The sequence below is a fragment of the Herpailurus yagouaroundi genome, unplaced genomic scaffold (assembly GCF_014898765.1).
Source record: "Herpailurus yagouaroundi ecotype Mexico unplaced genomic scaffold, PumYag 100, whole genome shotgun sequence".
Classification (NCBI taxonomy): domain Eukaryota; kingdom Metazoa; phylum Chordata; class Mammalia; order Carnivora; family Felidae; genus Herpailurus; species Herpailurus yagouaroundi.
In genome coordinates this window covers 28,392,238-28,410,947 of record NW_024412391.1, presented here as the reverse complement: position 1 = coordinate 28,410,947, position 18,710 = coordinate 28,392,238, and the positions used below count along the sequence as shown (strand labels likewise).

General features: G+C 35.5%; 1 protein-coding gene across 3 annotated transcripts in view; it reads right to left on the bottom strand.

Annotated features, from left to right (window-relative positions):
- The window catches only part of TFEC (transcription factor EC), a 140,859-nt gene extending 126,649 nt beyond the window's left edge, over positions 1-14,210 (bottom strand). For all 3 annotated transcript variants that reach the window (XM_040472180.1, XM_040472181.1, XM_040472182.1), the window contains exons 1-2: positions 14,163-14,210; positions 12,971-13,219 (exon numbers count right to left, since the gene is read on the bottom strand). In XM_040472180.1, the coding sequence (XP_040328114.1) occupies positions 12,971-13,168 (198 nt within the window). In that variant the 5' untranslated portion in view covers positions 13,169-13,219; positions 14,163-14,210. The remainder of the gene's footprint in view (positions 1-12,970; positions 13,220-14,162) is intronic.
- Positions 14,211-18,710: the final 4,500 nt, after the last annotated feature.

The following is an 18,710-nucleotide window of genomic DNA, read 5'->3' as shown; positions in this document are numbered from 1 at the left end:
AACAAAGAGGTAATAAAATATACATAGTGGAAAGGAAGAAATAAAACTGCCTTTGTTCATGCATGACATGATCCTCTATGTAGAAAATTAGAAAGAAAGAGCATGTTTAGTTTTATTTAAAAACAAACAAAAAACAAACAAACAAACACCAAACTGTCTTCCTAAGGGGCTGTCCCAATTTGCATTTCCACCAGCAGTAAATAAGAATTTCTGTTGCTTCACATCCTTGTCAGCATTTGGTATTGTATTAGTGTTTTAGATTTTGGACATTATAATATGTTTGTCATAGTACCTCATTTTGGTTTTAATTTGAAATTCCCTAATGGCATATGATATTGAACATCTTTCCATACACTTAAATGACATTTGTATATCTTCTTTAGTGAGGTATTTGCTCAGATCTTTTGCCCAATTTTTAATTGGGTCATTTCTTAATTGTTATTTTATGAGTTATTTTTTCTTGATTTTTTAAAATTATGCTGGTTAGTTGAAGCAAAAATTATAATGCCATCTGATGTGAGCTCAAAATATGTAGAAAAAATAAAGAAAATTATATTTTAAAAGTTGGCAGGGTAAAAAGACCAAAATGGAGGTCAATATTCTACACTTTATTCAAAGCACTAAAATGTCAATTCTAGCATATTCTGTGACATATGTAGCTAGTGACAGTAAATATATGTATACTGTAATATACTATAGCAATCATCAAAATGATATATTGATATATAGTCAAAAACATGGTAAATAAGTCAAATGAAATTCTGAAAAAAACCTTTCAGTAACCTACTGGAAGGAAAGAAAAAGAAAACAAAAGAGTAAGAAACAGAGGGAACAAATAGCAAACAAATAAAATACAAGGCTTACTCCCTAAAATATCAATAATTGCATTAATTTTAATTGTTTCAACTATATCAATTAAAAGACAGAAAAGCAGAATGGATAAAAAACATATTTCTAAAAAATGATATATGCAGATTGAAAGGATTAAAAAAAGATATATCATGCAAACCTTAAAAAAAAAAGAGTAGCTCTTTTAATATCATATAAAATGAACTTCTGAGAAGAAACTTACCAACAACAAATATTACATAATAAAAGGGTCAGTCTACCAAGAAGACATAATGATCCTACATGTATATATATAAAACAACACAGCATGGGGTGCCGGGGTGGCTCAGTCGGTTAAGTGTCCAACTTCAGCTCAGGTCATGATCTCACAGCTTGTGAGTTCAAGTCCTGAGTCAGGCTCTGTGCTTGCAGCTCAGAGTTTGGAGCCTGATTTGGATTATGTGTCTCCCTCTCTCTGCCCCTTCCCCAGCTCACACTCTGTCTGTCTCTCAAAAATAAATAATCATTAAAAAAAATTTTTTTTAAATAAAGCAACACAGCATCAAAATACATGAAACAATAACTGATAGAACTGAAAGGAAAAACAGACAAATCCACAGCTTTAACTGGGGATTTCAACACTCTATAACTGTTAAATTAAATTTATAATTTGAAATTTACAAAAACGAAATCTCTAGGCCCAGATGGATTCAATGGTGGAATCTACCAAACATTTTTAAATAAGGGTTGACACCACCTCAACATAATCTCTACCAGAAAATAGACGAGAAACTAACATTTTCCAATTCACTGTGTGAGGTCAGTGTTATCCTAATATCAAAGTCACACAAAAACAATACAAAAAAAAAAAATGAAAAGAAAAAAAAAAACATAGGTCAATATCTTTCAAGGGCTTAAATGCAAAAGTCCTCAACAAAATATCAGTGAATTGAATAAACAGAGTATACATAGCAATATACAAACAGAGTTCTTAAACATGACAGCAAAAACACGATCCATAAAGGGAATGATTAATAAATTGGATGCTGTCCAAATTAAAAAAGTTTGCTCTGTCAAAGATCTTTTTTTTTTTTTTTCAACGTTTATTTATTTTGGGGATAGAGAGAGACAGAGCATGAACGGGGGAGGGGCAGAGAGAGAGGGAGACACAGAACCGGAAACAGGCTCCAGGCTCTGAGCCATCAGTCCAGAGCCTGACGCGGGGCTCGAACTTACGGACCGCGAGATCGTGACCTGGCTGAAGTCGGACGCTTAACCGACTGCACCACCCAGGCGCCCCTCAAAGATCTTTTTAAAAAGATAAAAAGACAAACTATAGGCTGTGATAAAACTTGACAAAGGACTTGTATTTAAAATGTATAGAAAGAGGAATTAGTTTTATTGATCTTTACATTATTTACACAATTCTCTTGCAGATTTACAGAATTTAGCACAATATTCCAGTAATGGATGTATTGTGTTAAGGAATCAGAAAGATAAGTTTCTACCAGCAATATGGCAGCAATATGTGGTAGATTATTACAGTTGAAGCACCCAAAAAAAAAAAAAAAGAAAGAAAGAAAGAAAGAGAAGAAAAACGTCTCTGTATCTGCTCCGTTTTATGGTCTTCTACATCGACTCTGGACTTAACCATGAGTCTGGCCCAATAGGACAACATGCAAGCAGAAGTATAAAATAATTTCCTCACTAAGGCTAGCCCCCTTTCTTCTTGCTTTTAGAATACTGCTACATATGAAGAAATCAAGTTATTCTACAGACAAATGGCCAGCAGACAGTCAACACCAAAACCAGACTTCTGGGGGAGGCTATCTTAGACCATCAATCCCCAGGATAATCACGATAGTAAGTCAACTGAACAGCAAAAGAAGAACCACTAAAATGAATGTAGCCTATATTGCTAACCTACAGAATTATAAAGAGGTAAAAGAGTCGTTTACTACTTATACCAAATGTTTAAGTCTTACTTAAACATAATTAAATGGGTTGCCCCAATTATGTAATTGAGTAGATTAATTTTAATTCTAATTTTAAAAGACTTTCACAATTATACCATTCTAACTTTTTTCAATCTGAGTTTGTCATGGTATTCTGAAATCACTGAAGAGGGTAACACCACCAATGTAGATTGTTTGGGAAATTGAATTAAGTGTGAATTTATTCAGAACCTACCTTGCATATTGCATTTTCAACTTGCCAATGATGGCTCTAATAATGAATAGAGCCATTATTGCTCCCAATTTTTGGCTCTAAATTCTGCCTGCCTTCTTACCATCAAACAGCTAAAAAGCAACAAATTCAGAGTTTACTCAGAATGAATTAATATTTTACCAAATACACTTTTATACAAAGGTTCAAATCTTGAACCATTATGGAATTTTCTTACCAACAGTTTGAAATAATGTAAAGAAGAAGAACCAATTGCCAAACATGGGGATCAACACTCTTAAAAGATTAAAATGTTCATCTGTCATTGTAATTTTGCCAAATAATAAGTTATTAAGAGTGATTTGTGGAATTTACTATTCAAGCTATTATTTAGGTCAATCTGGTAAGCACATTAATATGAAAAACATCTCTTTTTTCACCATCTTAGCTACAATAAACTTAAAATATGCCAATCTTCACGCTTTAGGGCATAATTTGGTTACCAGCTGGGGTCAGGAAGAAATTTTCCCCATAGTGTAGTATTGCCAATTACCATAGGTGTAGAGAGAACAAGAGAAAGAGTCAGGGGGTTACAGGGCCCTCTAAAGCATCTGGTATTGGATGCTCTCTGAGTGAGAATTCAGGATAAGATGAAACATTCAATTGTTCCTGTATGTCAATTTTGATATTCCTATGAGCTGCCAATATGACACTGCTGCCACAAGGGAAGGATTTCCTACAGAACAGATGTCACTTACAGTATTATGTGGGCTATCTATCTCAACAAATAATTGCTAGGCACTTCTGCCCTATGGCAAGGGTCTGAAAATATGTTAGGGTGGGAACACACCATACAAGCAGATGGGCATAGATAAAAGAAAGAGCAGGAGCACACTGAGTCTGAAATGTCTGTGTAAAAGCCAGCTGGGGTACTGAAACAGATGTCTTTCCTTATCTTCAGTGACTACAGCCCAAGACCAGAATTTTCCAGTTATTAGTTATTTGGAAGTCCTATTCTAAAATTTCTTTACGTGAGTATGTGTTATAGAAGGCTCTAATGTATTAAGACAAAGAAACTTTAACTTTTTGATGTAAAATGCAATATCCATTTGAAATGAATTCATTTGCTTAAGGCCTGAAATGAGAGGAGACTCCCAACACCAGTGCCCCCTACTTCTACCTCTTCCACATCCCCCCCCCAAAAAAAGGAAAAGAAAAAGGAAAAGGAAAAGAAAAAAAACTAAGCTGGGATAAGAGAATGGACACAAAGACTGATAATGAATGACAAAGTACAATTGAGATGGGACTTGCCTGAGAGACAGCAAGAGAGGGAAGAGTTCTTTTAAAATATCAGTTAAGGGAATCAAAGAAAGCAAGATCTTTTTTCTGATGAAAGGGAAAAAGTTAATAACAGTGAAAGAAGGCAATTGCAATATGCTCCAACTGTAATGGAAGAAAAAAAAGGAAAGTAGAATTAGAAAGTAACCATTTTAAATAAGTTTAACATACACTATGTATCTTTCACATTTTACACAATTCAAGGATTACAGTTTTTAAAATATTTAAACTATTTGCCCCAATGGCAGACCTGACTGACTATACAAATAATTGGTTAAAGAAAGAGGAGGAGTGTTTTTGTTCACAAGAACCAGCAAAGGAATTTTTACTTTTAAAATAGCATTCATTGCAGAAAAAAGCTTGGGGGTGGGGATGGGGGACAATATGAATATATTGTAAATTATTTACAGGAAATAGATGATACCTCAGAATTAGAAAATGCTTGAGGGTGTTATTGATACATTTCTATGGCTATAATTGGACACAAGTAATAAGTGCTTTGAAAATTTTCTAGACCAAAATAATTTGGCCATTCAGCAATGTCTGAAAACTGTGATTCAATGAAACATTTGTTCATGTGTTGGAGCAGATCCAAAGATGATTCCCAAAGAAAATTCTAAGCTTTGTTGCTAGTAACACTTTTTGTGTATTTTAATCTTAAGGAATATATTTTTGATCTTCAGATGTTAATCCTAACACATTCCTCTGTTTCAAAGTTTAATATTCCATTCTCAATCATTAATATGGAAAAACAGGGCACAAAGTTCTTATTGGAGAATATAATCTTAAATTTGCTTCTAGCTATAGTCCAGCTGAGGAAAGTATAATGTAAGGGAAATTGCCTAAAGATCAATCATTCACTTTTCTGAGTACTCAAAGAAAGACATGAGGAGTCAGGACACAACCTGCTCTAAGCAACTTAAGTAGGTTAAACTTTATCTGAAAGGGAATGGGAATCCACTGAAAAGCTTTTGTTGGTGTGTTTGCTTATTTGGGAAAAGGATACTACAGTCACATTTACAGGGTGAAAGATCCTTAGGGATACATGGCTGGAAAGATTGGATGGAAACAAGACAGGCAGTTAGGACATCAGTAGGGAGCATTATAGTCAAATACATGAGAAAAGATAATTAACTTGACTAGGGTAATGGCAGCAGCAGTAGAGTAAAGTGGATAGATTTGAGAACTATTTATAAGGTAAACTCAACAATATGAGGGAAACTCAATAAGAATTTGCAATAACAGAGACAACTGGGTTGAAAGGATGAACCCCGTTTTTGTTTTTGTTTTGCTTTTTGTTTTTCCTTTTTACATTTATTTATTTTTGATAGAGAGAGACAGTTCACAAATGGGGGAGGGGCAGAGAAAGAAGGAGACACAGAATCTGAAACAGGCTCCAGGCTCCGAGCCTTCAGCACAGAGCCCGACACAGGGCTTGGACTCACAAACCATGAGATCATGACCTGAGCAGAAGTTGGACACTTAACCGACTGAGCCACCCAGGCACCCCAAGATGAGCCCAGTTTTAAGGATTGAGCAAGAGCATGGATAAGTATTCCAGTTATGAACTACAAAACACTGAGCGATGAGCAGGGTCTTTGTTTTGTTTGATTTGTGAAGGCACTGGGAGCCACTAGATTACTAATCTAATTTGGGCCATATTGAGTTTGAAAGACATCCAGGTAAAAGAAGCAGGATATTTGGTTGTAGGCTCAGAGGATGTCAGCTATAACCCGTGTAGATTAAAGCATTTACATTTATTGAAACCATGGTAGTGGATTAATTAGCCTGGGGATAGTGTGAAAAGTCATCCTCCCCCCAAAAGTAACCCCCAAAGCAGAGTTTTAAGGAAAATCCTTTATCAAACAAATATATTGATAAGCACCTACTCAGTTCTAGTCCTCAGAGCTGCATCTACAAGATAGACAAGATCCTTTCTCCCATGAAGCTTACATTTTCAGTGGTTGGGCCAAACAATCAGTAAACAAGTAAACAACACCCAAACCCTTCAACACGATAAGTTAGTTATTTTCAGATACTTTGAAAAGCTGTATAGAAAATAAAACAGCATATGGTGAGAACAAGTGCCTGGAATGTGGTGGAACAATTTAAGGGAGGGTGACAAGATGGAACATGTCTAAGAAAGCAGGAGGGAACATTTGGAGCCCCAAGGGAATAGATGGGTCTCCAATGGACTAAGGGAAAATGTTGTAACTAGGGGCCAAACAAGAGAAGGAAAGCTAGTTTTATCTCCACTAGCAAGTGTAAAGTGTATCTGCCCAAACTGCTGCTTACACAGTGTGTAATCAGACTGGAGAAGTCTCAAAAAATTTGTGGACAGATAGTCCCTTGAATTTAAACAGAAGAAAGTTGAAAGAAAAGCCAGAGAGATTGAGAACTATTGAATCTAGAGAGATAAAACAATTAACAAAACCCCAAGACATCTCCTTAAATCTTGCACTGAATCTCAGCTTGTATGGTTATAGATTAACATTTTAAATGTAATTGGAAGTGCAGATGTATACTATTTCTGCCTTTCTCAGTTATTTATGTTTGAAATTTCACCCATAGGATCAGTTAACACAAAAAGATACCATTATTCAACTACTGGAAGCTAACAGAAATAATTAGCATGTATATATCTGCACCTACATATTTTAAAAAATAATTGAAAATGAAGACAGTAGCTTTGCCACTAAAAATTAGCAAAACAAAGTTATCTGCTGGGTGTATGTTATTTTTGACCTTTAATGATTTTTTTTGGTCAATTCCCATGATGTATTTTCAAGTAACCGTGAGAACTTTGAAAAGGTGGCTATTAGTCATAATAATTTATTAAAAGCCTCAAAAAAAGAGACAAGGAAAAATTGAAAACGGACAACAGTCTTCACATTTATGGAGGAAGATTATAAAGTTAAAGGTGACCAATTTTCAAGACAGGTAAAAAGAAATTATGCTAAAATTATAAGCCAATCAGTGAAGAAGAACATTAATATTATAACATCTTTGGAGGCCACAATATGTAACCCCAAAGGGTGTATAATTCTCTCTGCTTCATTACCTAAAATCAAGACAGATCCTGAAAAGTGGGTATTGATTAATAAGAGTCACAGTGAAAGACTGTCTTATACTTGAAGACTGTAAGGAAACAGATGATTCCCACCTTGCACCCCTTGGTTTCAGTGAGCCATTTTCCTCCATTAGTAAACTCTTGGGCTATAAAGCTATTTCACAGGGTATTAGATGCTATGAGTCTCAGATGTATAATAATGAATAATGTATTATTCAGAAAACACAATGGGGATTAGGTGTCTTCTTTAGGCTTCTTGATCATGAAGATGATCATAACTTGGATGAAAGTTAAGCCCCTGCTACTATTTCATTCATCCATCACTCATTATCAGATAGTAGTAGCTACATTTGCTCAGGTCTGAACCATGCTTTCCTCATATTTATAACAAAATGGAACTTTAGGAGGAAAATGTCTTTATGCTGATTAAAAAAAAAACTTTTCTAGACAATGCATAGTTGTCACTTTATGTGTATTAGCTCTATAGCTTCTGTAATTTCCCTTTTATCAACACTAGAGACAGAGAGACTTTTAAAGTATATAGTTGTAATACAAAGGACACTTGACATTATTTCCTTTGTAAGTCTTTGCTTTTTTTTGAAGCTAGTGTTGTTAAGAGGTCTTTGAAATAGATAACTTCAAAAGGTTTTTCAGCATAAATGCAAATGAGATTTATCTAGAGGAGATACCCAAATTCTACAGGTTATCTGACAAATTTAGAACGCCCGAAGTACAACTAGAAAATTTTATCTAAGCATGGAATATTTACCAATTGATTCTGTGATTGTTTTCTTTTTTTTTTTATTACCTTCTCTTGTTCTGTAAATTTTACCCCCATCTCAGGATTAATATCTTTGATATATACCTCTTGTATATTTTCCTTTTCTGCATTCCAACTCCTTGCCCTTCTGCTCATGGTCCCAGAGAAAAGTAAAGGTAAATGTCAACTTGAAAAAGGAACTTTTGAAGTTCATAGCAGGGAGAAGTAATGCTTCCTCAAAAAAAAAAAGAAAAAGAAAAAAAGAGAAAAATGTAGAAAGAAGACAAAGGGAAACAAGTCTGTCTAGACATGAAGGTCCTAATTCCCTGTTCTGGGTCAAAGTCGTTAGTGTGTATGTACTGGAGGGTCTGCAAAGAACAGAAGCCCCAAAAGGGAGAAGAAGAAACATGAACGAGAGGAGCTTTTGGTCTGTTTTCCATTTAGAACTCTGAGTGTTGAGTGACCTCAGCATATCAGAAATGGTGACTTAACAAATATTCCTGCAAGCCCCCAGTGGTTAAGAAGTGATATGAGGTGGTCCAGCTTGGGCTCTGTGACTGAGGTTAAGGTCGACTGGCGTTAACCATTGACCCTGCCTCTGCCAAGGGGACAGGTCATGAATCCCATTAGCCACAGACCTAGCAGTGGAAGCCAACAGGAAGCATGGTCAGAGGACATATAGAGACATAAGCTTCATACCCATGAAAGACAGTATTTGCCAAAAACAGACAGATTTAACCTGAAAGCAATCATTTTAAACTAAAAGGTTTGAAATACATTTAACTAAAAGGTTAAATTGTTCTCCCATTTTCCACTCCCTAATTGCCATCTCCTCTGACCCATCTCTTATCTACCTGTCTCCCAGTAAGGTATGAGTATTGGGAGGGCAGTGGGGAATTCAAGAAAAATTTGAAACTGTTAGAGAAAAGAAACGGACTACATTTTTCTCATAATTTTTATCCCTTCTACATTTTATCAACAGAATGAAATTAGATACTTCAAGAGGATAGAGCTTCCACATAGAGTCTGTCCATTAACATTCCACACAGGGCTGGCACATGATAGTGCTTAGAAAGAAATATTTTTCCATTTTAAAGAAGATTCCTATTTTACATACTCTAAAACGGCCAAATTTCGTTCTTAAAAATAAATTAATAAATATTTATTGAAACGTATCTTACAATGTGTTAAGAAGTCTCATAACATAGTATCTAAAATGTATTTAGCACACTATGTGTCTCTAAAGTTTATAATCTTTTACAGTAGCACCCTGCCTGAGTCAAAAGAATGAGGGGGCTGACGATTTCAAACAGAGTTTTAGAGGTGGCATCCTTCATAAAGTCAAACCATATTCTGATCCTCAGCTTTTTCAACCCAGAAATTTAATTTTTACCATATCACATAGTACTGATCAGGTTCTGAGATGCTGGCATATGCTAACCAAAGACAGAGTTGACCAAATGGTCGCATTGGATAAGGCATGTCTGTCCACATATCACTTCTGCAGAGTCTGGAAACTATCCATTATGTACTGATTTTCATTTCTTTTAATTTTAGAGGCTGATCCAGTTCCCAGTCAGAGACAAAATTTTCTACCTTAGATAAATAACAAATTATTAAGATCTAGAAAAATATTAAAACCAACTTCAAATGTTCATAACAAACTTGACATACTTTAGCTTAATGGGCAAAATTAGACAAAAACTTTCCATCCTGCAGGTATGATTTATTATGTCATATCAGTTTGGGGTGTTACTGGTAGAATATTAATTAAGACACTGAGAGCAGATACCATGATGGCCTGTGTTAAGAGGCAAAAATTGGGACTACCTCCAAATAGTTTTCTGGAGGTCATATCTGTAGAGTACCCCCATAGTGCTGATATTGAACTAAAGCATTATCCCTTCTATCTTTCCCCACAGCCACAGAAGTGAACACCTGCCTAGTAGAAACTGAGCATAGCACTCACTTCCCCCCTAAATGACCAGACCAAGGGATGGAGCTGCGATCCCAGTAAGTCTTTATCTGAAATTTTCACACTGGAGCTAATTAACATAAGCCCCCCTTTTCCTGGGTAGCAAGTTGTGAGAGTGTGAGCCTGGAGGGAATGAAGCCTACCTAGTCTGCTGCAAGAAGGAGCTGGTCTGAGAACAAAGACAATGTGCAGAGAAAAGCACAGAGGAGAGATAAACACATTCTTAACATATTTGAAGTCCTGGTTCCAGTCATCCCTGATATCAGCTGTCCTTCCTAGTATTAGAAACCAACAAATTCTTTTGGCGGCTTAATCTGCTTCCAAATGGGCTATTTGTACTGGAAATCATCTGAATTCTCACTAATAAAGCTAGTGAGAAACTGATAAACTCCAACTAGGTGGACAAATAATAAGTGTCAACATTGCCATGGTCATAGAACAAAAACATTCTTGCTGATTGTGATCTTCTGAACTAACTTCTTAAAAATCTCTGAGCTTCAGTTCATTTTCTGCACAATGGGGCTTACAACTACTCTACTGGATTATTAAGAAACTAGGAATAATGTACTTGAAGTGCTTAGCATGATGGCTGTCCCCATAGCACTTGCTTAAAAAGTACTAACATTTTATTGTTCTGATAATGAGGATGTAAGGAGGATAATGATGATGATTCTAAGAAGACAAAGATTGTAGCACTCACTGTTAAGTGATTTTTCCATGAAAAGTATGCCTGCTTAGGAAGAGAGATGAGAGGTGTGGGGGAATGGGCAAAATGGGTAAAGGTGGTATAGAATATACAGGCTTCCACATATGGAATGAGTAAGTCACAGGGATAAAAGGTACAGCATAGGGAAGCACCTGGGTGGCTCAGTAGGCTAAGCCACAGTATAGGGAATATAGCCACTGGTAGTATAATAGCATTGTATTGTGACAGATGGCAGATATATTTGTAGTGAGCATAGCATGGCATATAGTCTTGTTAAATCACTATACTGCACACCTGAAACTAATGTAATATTGTGTGTCAACTATACTTCAATTAAAAAAAATTAAAACTTAAGCAAAAAATTTAAAAAGGCATTCCTGCCTAAACACATTTTACTAAATAAAGTTAGAAGGACTATAAAAAATGTAATAAAATCAGAAATAATTATAAACAAAAGATATCCATGACCCCAAAAAGCAATGACTTTTGAAAGCTTAATTTATAATAAATAAGAATTCATGGTTGAAAGTTTACAAGAGGTTCATGGGATAGTCGTATTTTCTAAAGAATAGGCTTAATATGAAAGCTAAAGCAAATATAGTCAATATAGGTATTCCCCAAAAATGGATGCAGCAATTCTTCTAGGTCTAACTTAAATGCCTCACAATAATAAAGCCTTCCATGAAACCACTGAACCCATGTACAAGTACAATGCACCACATGTATGTACAGTATTTTTTCAAATGTGTTTATTTATTTACCCTTCTACATTATAAAATTTTTATAGTAAGATCTCTTATTTGTATCTTATAATTATAGATCAAGAACTCGGTCAAAGGTAGTGGCTCAAAATATGGTATTTAAATGAAACTGAATTCTAGATATGTACTGGCACGCAGAAAAACAAATGGATTCCAATCTTGCCTCTGCCATCTACTAGGTGTTTTCCCTTGAATGGGTTCCTAGCCTAGGGTCATACACTCATGGTGTTGACCTTCAAAGTTATGTTCTCTAACCTACTCCCCTGCAAAAAATCCCATCTATAATACATTTACTACCTTTACACACTAAAATTTAGTAATCTTCATTACTAAAGTAATCTTCAGTCAAACTCCATAACCACTTTTGGCAAAATTATTATCTCTCATATTGAACAATTCAACAAAGCAATGCTTTAGAAGCCCAATATCAGAGAATTAACAATGCAGACTCAGAATTCTAACTCAAAGATGTCGTGCTTTCTCTCTACCATACCACTCAGTTGTATTTTAGAAGTCTTGGAATGCTTTTAGAGAGTTTATCATTCTTTTTTTTTAAGTTTATTTATTTATTTTTGAGAGAGAGCAAGCAAGCAGGGGTGGGCAGAGAGGGAGAGAGAAAATCTCAAGCAGGCTCTGCACTGTCAATGCAGAGCCAGATGCAGGGCTTGAACTCATGAAGTGTGAGATCGTGACCTGAGCCGAAACCCAGAGTCAGACACTTAACCGACTAAGCCACCCAGGTGCCTCACAAAGGCTTATCATTCTTAGTAATGTTTCTATTCATAAGGCACACCTCATTGATTGGTTTGGTTTCATATCAAATGAGATGATATGAAACTTCTTTGTAACATATAAAAGGCTCAAAGATATCAACTGGTCTTATTATCACGATGATGATATTGATAATGATGATGATATGAAAGAGAAAATTATGCACTTGAATGCTTTGTCGCTCTAATATTTACATACTTTTAAATGAGCCACTTACTGGGAGCTGGGAGAAGGGTATGGATTTTTATTACTTTTGAGTAAAATTAAAATGTATGGATTTAAAAATTTTTTTTTCAATGTTTATTTATTTTTGGGACAGAGAGAGACAGAGCATGAATGGGTGAGGGGCAGAGAGAGAGGGAGACACAGAATCGGAAACAGGCTCCAGGCTCTGAGCCATCAGCCCAGAGCCTGACGCGGGGCTCGAACTCCCGGACCGCGAGATCGTGACCTGGCTGAAGTCGACGCTTAACCGACTGCGCCACCCAGGCGCCCCAAAATGTATGGATTTTAGATGTGATTACCTACTGTATTTACTTAGAAACTATAGCCATAATTTATATATATATATATGTATATATATACAGATGCATACCTTAGAAAAAGATGGTAATTGACTTGAAGAAATTTCTGGTCTTACTGAGAAAAGTCTCTGAAACATTGGTTTGCATGAAAATTGCATGTGGAACTGTGTACGCTGGGCCCTGGATTCCTGGCTGAGTTGAAGTCTCCTCTCCTTTTCTCCTAATTGTTCTTTCTGTTGAAATTGGAGTCCCGTTAGAGCTTGTAACATATTTGTCTTCTTTTCTTCTCACTATTAATGGATGTGGGAAAAAAAGGATCTCTGCAAAAAACATGCAAAAAATATTTTCTTTTATCACCTAAGATTACATATTGTGAAATAAATCTAGTAAACGATAGGGAGAGCATCTGAAATAGAAAAACAAACTCATTCTTTAATGGTTAAGGTTCACCCATAAAGATACAATTCTTAATGCTCAAGTTAAAAAAAAAAAAAAAAGATGAGAAGAAACAGTTGGCATTCAGCTAACAATTGTGTTTGGAGATTTGTGCCTGACTTTGTCATTCTGAGCAAAGCCAGGTACCAGCCTCTTGGGATTATGTACAAAGACAAGAAAAAAAGTGGACATGTACAAACCTCAAAGGTGACTGCTGGGTTAATAAAACAGTCTGTTTTCTGTTCACCCACTCTTGCTCTCAGTGTGCAAGTATATTAAAATATGTCAAAAGGAAAACCATTCGCTGTGCAAAAATAATTCAACTACAAGTCACAATTTCCAGCTGATGGAGTGCCTTAGTGCATTTAAGTGCACTAACAAGTGATCCATACATCTCCCTAGATGAAAGTTGTATCCTTATTAAAGGAGAAACAAACACAAAATAGGAACAACTGTCACATAGAAAAACAGACCACAATGGATACCGCATTTCCCTCACTCAGCTTCTGACTTGAACTATTGCAGACTGAAGAGCAGTGCTGTCCTAGAAGTAACCTCTTAAAAAGCCATGAAAGTAAAACGAGGAAGCTGCTAGAGGAACTGAATGTGTAGCTAATGGCCATCCATATTACTGTTCAATGTATCTGGAAAAACATTTTTTTTCTAGTCTCTATAAAATCTTGCACCATATATGACATTGTAATAATGTGAAGTGTCTGGATTAAACAAATGCACCCCAGGGAATTTAGAATTAATGCTCTAACATATCTTTAAATAATCTTTATGAGATAAACTCTGGTTTAAGCATTTGTAAGATATCATACCAACCTTTTCTTTTCTGATTTTTTTTCTAGAGAACTATATCATTGATATGAATCTGCAAAAAAAAAAAAAAGAGGTTAATGTTGTTAACTCTAATAATACTGTTCTTATTGGATTAATATGTTGCACATTATCGTAAGGAAAAAAAAATACATTGGCTGCAAAATGTGAGTTCTCATCCTAGGCACAGTGGAGATATGTAAAAGTAGATAGTAAGTTAGAATAATAAGAGAACAATATATGAGAAAATATAACTAATTACAAAAGTGTGGTGCTAGCAATTATTTCAAATCTGGGTAAGGTATTCCTCTTGCACACAGGCAACATCTTTGCCCAATTATTTTCATAGCAGTTACCATATACTATTGCAATTGCCTGTTTACTCTGTTGTACTCCCCATACTAGATTACAAGCTCCTCAAAGGCAAGATTTCTTTTGTGTTCTTTCTTACGTTGTTATAACATCCAGTCTCACACAGCTCTTGCACATAATAGGAATCCAATAATTATTAATTGGCTGGTTGGTTAACTGATTAAATTTGGCTGTGTACTTGGTAATTTGTGCTCTGCTTGGAACTGCCAACCCTTACTGGAACAGTAAGAACTGTAAAGGGAACTGCCAACCCTTACTGGAAGGCAACAGAAGAACTGTAAAGGGAAGGTGGATATAAGAAAAGACCAGTGATTTCTATGACAAACTACAGCCCAGGAACAATGCATATGCACACAGGAAAGCAGAACTAATTATGCTTTAAACTAGAGGATATAGAACAATCATCAAAATGAAATTGAAGCCCAATATAGGAGAGTGGGTAATAAGAAATCAGCAAACCAATCTAAATAAATTGTCCAGAGCAATTATATGAGCTTGGAAACAAGAAAAGTATTTGAGGAACCGAAGTTAATGTTGAGAACAACTTAATAAAAATGGGAAATAATAGATTTGGACACCAAGAATTAGCGAGCTTTATTTTTAGTCCCCATGAAATTCTACAGCAAATTATTAAGCAGCTAGTCTTTGAAGACACAAAAAATAAAGTGCAATATTCACTAAGAGACTGGGAGCTGGAAACAAAAGAGTAGTGTGTGATGACAAAAGCATTGGGTTCATATTCTGTATGTGTGCCCTGGTCACTTTAGTAATTTCTCCTTTTCTCTTTTTGTTGTAGGTTGAATTGTGTCCCCTCTCCTCTTCCTCCCCAAAAAGTATGTGAAGTCCTAACCCCTGGTACTATAAATATGACCTAATTTGGAAATAGGGTCTTTGCAGATATAATTAAATTGCACATTAAGATGAGGTCATCTTGGAGTAGGGTGAGGCCTTGATCCATATGTCTGGAGTCATCTGGAAAGAGGAGAAGAGACAAAGACAAGACAGACACAGAGGGAAGACTTCAATGTGATGACAGAGGCAACGACTGGAGTTGTGCCAGGAGAGAAGAAACATGGAAATCTCCAGCTGAGTCTCCAAGAAGGAGCCATTCCTGTTCACACCTTCATTTTGGACTTCTGGCCTCCAGAACTGTAAGAGAATAAATTTATGTTGTTTTAAGCCACCCAGTGTGTGTGGTAATTTGTTATGAAAGCCCTAGGAAACTAATACAGCATTCTATAAAATAAAATTAGAGACATATCTTCCTAAGGTGATTGTCAGGAGGATTATAATATAATATCAGTTCTTAATTTCAGCAAAGCGTCTTACAAAGTCTTTTATAATGTGTTCACTGATAAAATAAATCTATGTGAGCTCAGTTATTAGGGAGGCAAAGTTGCTAAAACTATCAATCCCAAAGAGAGCTGATTAATAATTCAACATGAGCCTAATTTTTCCCCAAATTTTCACTTATTGATATATTAAAAATAGCTCTCAGTCCTCAGATACCTATTTTGTAGGGCCCTTTGAAGACAAAACCACAGTAGCTTGGGAAACCGACCTTGAGTAACATTTGTAATGGTGGACACAGAACCTTCATTCCTTATTGCTGTTTAACATATTTAATTTGACTTAGAGAAACACATAGAATGGATGCTGCTCAAATATGGGGAAAAAAACTAAGTTGGGAGAAATAACATTCATTGAATGGCAAAATCAGCATTTAAAAATAAAACTCTTATTATCCTGATTATTTTATAACAATATGATATAGTAATAATTATTAATAATATTTTTAATATAATTTATTGTCAAATTGGTTTACATACAACACCCAGTGCTCATCCCAACAAGTGCCCTCCTCAATGCCCATCAGCCAGTTTCCTTCCTCCCCCGCCCCATCCACCCTCAGGTTGTTCTCTGTATTTAAGAGTCTCTTGCGGTTTGCCTCCCTCCCTCTCTGTTTGTAACTATTTTCTATCCCCTTCCTTTCCCCCATGGTCTTCTGTTAAGTTTCTGAAGATCCACATATGAGTGAAAACATATGATATCTTTCTCTGACTGACTTAGTAAAAATTATTAATAACAATTTAATACTTTAAACCTCTAACAGTACTGGAGACATAATAGACTCAATAAATTGCTATTGGTATTAATGTGTGATAGACTAGAATAATGGACCAAACTCACTTAAGTGGAAAATACACAATATTTTTTGGCTTTCAAAATTTAAATAGATGTAAATTGGGAAATATCCAGGTTCACCATAATTTATACAGAATAGATTTGGAGATTTCAGTTGACTAAAGACTCAATGTATCCAAACAGCATTTTTTGTGACCTTTACAACAGAAACAAAACAAAGCAAACAACAAAGGTGAGAACTTGGGATGAATTTGTGATAATTTACAGAGAGGGAAGGTAAGAAGTGTCTGTTTCTCTAAAAGCAGCAGTTCTCCTCTTTAAGTTTAACAATGGCCTACATGGTGGAATGAGGAAGGTGGAGTTCTAAATAAGGGGTTTCTGCACATTCTCATAAACTTCAGGAAAATAAAAAGATGTAGGGTTCCATGACATGCAAATCTGTGCCACAGGAAGTAGATCTCAGTGAAAGACATTTCTTCTGCCCCCTAGAAACAAATGATGCTTCACCAAAGCAGCATCCAAGATGTAGATGTACAGTACCTCCAAAATGTACTGTGGCCAGCAGTAAGAAATACCAGAGACCCTCTCAGTTAAGACTGAAGTGCATACCAAACACACTTAAAAAAAACACACATTATAGGGAGAGAGTATGGTTTACTGTGAACAGTGTGAAAGCATAAACTAGCTTTGCTTGTTTTATAAACATTTACAATGCTTTTTATTGGCCAGATACTTTTTTAAGTGATTTATGAATATTAACTCATAATTAATATGAATATTAATTCACAGCTCTAGGAGGCAGGGATGATTATACTCCCCATTTCACTGATGAGAAAATTAAGGCAAATTAAGGATAAGATACTTGCACATGATTTGGTGGTTATTTAAAGACAGCGTGACTCTAAATCGTGTCTCTTAGCTAGATGGCCTTGACACAGTGCTTTCATTGAAAAAAAAACTACTTTATGTGATTGGTTTGGGAATTAAATAAAATAATGCAAATATAAAAGCTACCACAGTTGATTTAAAAAAGTACTCATTATGCAGAAATGATAAGAAATAAGTATGTAGAAACATTGACAAAAAAAAAAAACAGAGAAAAGAAGAGTAAGGATGGTTAGGGAATTGGAAACACTATCAACTGAAAAATGGTAGTTTAGTTTGGAGAAAAAGAGAATTATGGGGACATGATAGCTGTCTTGAAATATGTGATGAACTTTCATGTGAAAGAGGAAGTAGATTTATTTTAATGTTCTCCCATAAAACCAAACTAAAACCTAAGGGTGGAAATTACATGGTGATAAAATCTGGCTCAAAAAAAAAAAAAAAGTAAGAAAGAAAAAGATCTAATAATTAGAGTGATCCACCAATGAAAAGGGCTGTTTCTGAATTTTGTAAGCTTTTAGTCTGTTGGAATGTTCAAGCACAGGTTAAATGACTCTCTGTAGTATATAAAAAATGGAAAGGGTTTCAACAATGAGAGGGACATTAAAATACATTCATGCATTTATTCAGCAAATATTGACTGACCACCTTCTGTGTGCCGTGCTTGTAAGGCCCCTTACGACTTTAAAAATAATAGAATCTACTCGTCTATGAATGAGCAAATAAGAACACATGTCACATAAATGGACATAATTTCAGGCTGATTCTCATTGAAAGGGCCTACTAATTCTTTAACTCCAAGGCTCTCTGGCTGGTCTAGTGTAATCTGCAATAAGCCTTTATTTTCACAATCATTTATCACTAGTCACAGGAAGACTTTTCCCACAGTAAAGCATCAGTTTTTAATAGGGAAAAAATCAACTAGTGTTACATTCTAAGAGGAAGAGTTTACTTAAAAGAAAAGAATTTTATCCCACAAGCTTAGGTGTTTTTCTTTTTGGCCTATACAAACAGATAGAATAACAATCACCATCTTCTAACCAAGAAAAGGGGAAAAGATGGACTCTTCTCATTTAATCTGGACCATGTGCCACTTTTGTTAGAGTCTGTGCTTTGTCATTGTCTCCAGCAATGATATGCAGAAACTTCACC